The sequence below is a fragment of the Cariama cristata genome, unplaced genomic scaffold (assembly GCF_000690535.1).
Source record: "Cariama cristata isolate BGI_N322 unplaced genomic scaffold, ASM69053v1 scaffold5644, whole genome shotgun sequence".
Classification (NCBI taxonomy): Eukaryota; Metazoa; Chordata; class Aves; order Cariamiformes; family Cariamidae; genus Cariama; species Cariama cristata.
The window spans coordinates 9,387-13,799 of record NW_009613362.1 but is presented as its reverse complement, the minus strand read 5'-3'; the positions used below and the strand labels follow the sequence as shown (position 1 = coordinate 13,799).

Here is a 4,413-nt window from a genome sequence, read left to right as displayed (position 1 = left end):
GTGCTGTTTGCTTGCCTTTTGCTGCAGGGCCTTGTGCCAGGACCTGTCAATCCTGCCACCTCCTCTTCGCTCTTCCACCCTCTCTCCCTCAATTCCAGTCCACCAACGTGGAGTGACAGGACAAGGGGCAATGGCTTTAAACTGGAAGAGGGAAGGTTTAGATGAGATGTTAGGAAGAAATTCTTCCCGGTGAGGGTGGTGAGGCAGTGGCAGAGGTTGCCCAGAGAAGCTGTGGCTGCCCCATCCCTGGAAGTGTTGAAGGCCAGGCTGGATTGGGCTGGGAGCAACCTGGTCTGGTGGGAGGTGTCCCTGCTCACCCTTCCAACCAAACCATTCTACAATTCTGTGAATTCATCCCTGTCCCATCCCATCCAGGTTTTATTTTCAGCCCATTTGGGGCCTGACTGTGAAATGGTGCTGGTGACAGGAGGGAGGAAAGAGAGGAGAACGGGACGGCAGCAGCCTGACTTGAGAAGCTGCAGGATCTCATCCTTAGGATATGGTTTTATGTTGCACTAATTCAGAAAGCAGAGTCTCCTGCACCCTGCCCGTTCCTCCTGCCCACTCCCATTTGCCCCCTTCCTTCTCCTCCTCCCTGCATCGCCTCTAACCAGCTGTGTGGTGCCCCAAGGAGCTGGTTGAGCCTGTTGAGTTGATAGAAACCTTGTGGGTTTTGTGTTTTGGTTTTGTTTTTTCCCCCCTCTTTGAAGGGTGTATGGCCAGAGCAGTTGAAACCTATGGGTAGATGAGAATGTGGGGCAGAGGATGGATGGGACTGGTAGTCCTTGTGGCAGCTGGCCATTAGGTATGATTAGATGTTATATGAAACAGCTAGAGAATTCAGCCTATGCTTATTTCTGGCTGCTCACCAAGGTCGATACAATATAGAGGTTTATTCTATATTGAAAGAATGCTGTCTATACAGGGAATGCTCCTTAACTTGTAGCTAAAGGCAGGCATGAATATTGCAATACGTAAGAGAAATGGAATTTTTTTCTAGGCAGCAATTTTTTAATTGCATAAGCATTTTAGGCCGTTACGGTTCTCTTAACTTGTTTGATCCCTGATCCAAAAATAATTCCAATTTTAGTAATAGCTATAATAATAATATCTAGTTTTGACTTAAAACATAAGTTACACTTTGAGGAGAACATCCATTTGAGCCAAGGAGGCAGCTTTTCCGCATGAGAAAGGGTGGGTGGGTGATGTGTGACGGGCATGAGCACAAGTCACCGTGGAGTTGGAGGTGAAAAAGCTAACAGACACAATGTGCGTTATGTTAAGCTGAGAAAAGCACGGTGAATGTGTGCTTTTTATTTGCTGGTTTTACGGTGAATTGGATCATCATGTTCTGTGTCCCAACGAAAAGCAGAGATTATCAGCAGAATTGGAATCAATAACATAAATGTGGCTATTTTGCTAATCTTACTGTTTTGTTTTTTCTCTTCTCTGTTTTGCTGAAAAGTATGGGAGGCACAATACCGCCTGCTCCAGCCAATGCCTCCACAGAGGAGACAAGTAAGGTGAGATATGAAGAATTTAACATTGAAAACTAACATTTGGACTCTGCAAAAATTACTGAGCAGGAGGAGAGGGGAAAAAATTGCTGTCAATTTTCACTCGGATAGGGTGGATGAATAGCTGGGGTTGAGCGAGTGTGACAGTTCAGGCTGCCGCCTGCCCGTTGGGGGTTGTAGAGGACTTGTTACAGACGGCTTTCTAATTTATTTCAAGTGTTACCATGCTCCATTTCCCTAATCCTGAATGCCTGATGTTCTGTGCAATGCAAATGCCAAACAATGTCTTGATTTCTTTTTTTTTATGTTCTCGCTCTTTGTTTGTACACCCCTTCGGTAGTCATTAGTGGATTAATCTACAGTCTTTGCATGAGAAGAAATATTAACAAGCATGAACAGTTGAACTATCAACTTTTTAAGGCAATATTGTGGGAGAGTTTTTTTTGTTGGTTTTTGTTCATTTGTTTTAGGGGAGATAATAAATTTGGCTTGTACATATTTATAGCAGGATTTTCCCAAGCTTGAAATTCTTTTGGAAAAAGTAGAATTCTTTCTTTTTGGATTTAACAAGACAGTAGATGCTGGAATTACTGACAAGTTAGAACTGTATGGAGGGATGGTGTGCATGTGGTAGTGTAGTCTGTGACACTGCGTATGAAGACAGCTTATGTCTGTGATAAAGCACGATGTGCTAAGTTACGGGATTCAGAGGAAATTAGTAATGTAGTTAGAAGCTGCTAGGAAAACATTTGCAAAAATATTCTAAGTATGTACAAGTGGCAAAGATCTCTGACCCTGGCAAATGGAAACACTATTTTAATCATCAATACCCATTTATTGTTCACTGCTAAGGGACCTTAGCTTAACAGTATTAGATTGAGAGAATTTTTGATCCAGAGAATGTGTGAAGGAAGGCAGGAAGATTGGAAGGGTTGGTTAGTATTCATTGCAAAACTGATTCTGAATTGGGTATTATCTGGTTTTGATCATGGAATTACGCAATTTGAAGGACAGGCTTTGCCGATAATAGAAGTTGATGAGTCAAAATTAGGGCTCTGAATTATTTGCATGCACAATAGACTTAATCATAGAGGAGGAAAGAGGAGATTTTAAGATGTATCTTAAAAATAAAACAGTTTAGCCATAGAGCAATCTGATGCTTTGAAGATTAAGTTTGGATTTTCTGATGCGTTATTATTTATTAGAGTGGGAATAGAGTATCAGTCGGAAATAATACATGCTTACAAATACATTTCTCTTTCAGGGCAAAGCAGAGGAACAGCCAGAGGAGCCAGTTAAATCACCTGAACCAGAAAGTGAAGAGAGCGACTTAGGTGTGGAAAATAGACGACTTTATCACATTTCACCAATTTGAACATGATTCTGGAAATCCTCTCTCTGTTTGTAGATGGAGCTTAACCTTGCTTTTTATTTTTCCTTCAGAAATTGACAATGAGGGAGTGATTGAACCAGACAATGATGACCCTCAAGAAATGGGAGATGAAAGTGTGGAGGTAAGCACAGTATTTCCAATGTCTGTGGCAGGAGGAAGGATAGGGAGAGGTTTTGAGTTTCATCAAGGATAGCAGCTGAGGGGGGACGAGTACTCTACTAGCTAGGTAGCCAGCTATTGCTTTGGCTCTTCTCCTCCTAAATAGTAAAACTTACTGGCTTAAAACCACAGTCTTTTCTTGTTCAAGGTTTGAGTCCATCAAAAAGTTCAGTGAGGAAAATCAGGTCAGAAAACACTAAAAAATTTTGTCAAAATAGCCATGAAAACTATGTATATAAAGTCTGCCATTATTCAACTTTTGAGCCTTTTCTGGCTAAAATTAATGGTGGCTAATGTCTCCAAGCTGAAAGCAAAGGTGTGTGTGTGGGGGTTGTTTGTTGATTTGTTTTTGTGGTGTTTTTTTGTTTAACTATGATTTCAATGCAAATTAAAAACAAGGTTCTGGAATTGGAAACCTGGAGCTCCCTTCTTTGGCACTGTTTTAGCATGGTAATTCTGGCCTGGACTCTACAGCTTTTGGGTTTTGTGTGTTTCATTTTCTTTATTTTCTCAGGTAACTGAAGAGATGATGGATCAAGCTAATGAGAAGAAGATTGAAGCGATAAATGCTCTAAGTGAAGGTGATAAATTGTTTTTTAGTACATATTCAAGGACAGGAGGTTTGGTTCTCTGTTTAAAAAAACGAAGTAACCATCTTGGACCATTCTGAATGCTTTCAAAGAAGAGAAAACCTGCTTCCTGTTGGATACCCAAAACTATAGAACATGAAAGCTGCTTTAAGTACTATCTTCCCAATGTCGCTGTAGTTTTGAGCAGGGTGGGGGAATGAGGTACTGCAGCATCTTAATTACAAATTGATTGTTAGAGTGCTTCTCTACGTGTTATGATTAGTGTCTCTAGTGGTTTGTCTTAATGCAGTGAAAAACTGTGTAATAAAGAGGTGACTTCCTATTTGGTTGCATATAATGTTAAACGTACAAATCTAACTGGGAAAGGTCTCTCTTCCCCTCCAGCATTAATTTTGGAGTTTGTACTTCAGTAACATAGCGAGAGGGAGAAACTGATTTTCCTTTGTGGTTAATGTTCCATTTAAGACGTGCCTGGGGACGTAACGCCCTGTAAAGCAAGTTTGGCAATTTGGGTGTAATTCCATTGCGTAATCATTGAAACTTTACTGGTACTTACATTTAGGTGAACTTCAGAAGGCTGTCGACTTGTTCACAGATGCTATCAAGCTGAATCCTTGTTTGGCCATCTTGTATGCCAAGAGGGCAAGGTGAGTCATTATAAACTAGTGATTTATGTTTCTGCCTGTTCTGTTATTTTCCTTAAGGAACCAAAATATAATGGCATCTCGAGGATCTATGTAAACTTAAACGACAT

At 40.9% G+C, this 4,413-nt stretch overlaps 1 protein-coding gene across 1 annotated transcript in view; it reads left to right on the top strand.

Annotated features, from left to right (window-relative positions):
• Positions 1 to 1,466: 1,466 nt before the first annotated feature.
• The window catches only part of ST13 (suppression of tumorigenicity 13 (colon carcinoma) (Hsp70 interacting protein)), a gene marked incomplete at its 3' end in the record, with an annotated part of 11,964 nt that continues 9,017 nt past the window's right edge, over positions 1,467 to 4,413 (top strand). The window contains exons 1-5 of the mRNA XM_009698968.1: positions 1,467 to 1,523; positions 2,782 to 2,851; positions 2,961 to 3,031; positions 3,584 to 3,650; positions 4,222 to 4,306. Of these exons, the coding sequence (XP_009697270.1) occupies positions 1,467 to 1,523; positions 2,782 to 2,851; positions 2,961 to 3,031; positions 3,584 to 3,650; positions 4,222 to 4,306 (350 nt within the window). The remainder of the gene's footprint in view (positions 1,524 to 2,781; positions 2,852 to 2,960; positions 3,032 to 3,583; positions 3,651 to 4,221; positions 4,307 to 4,413) is intronic.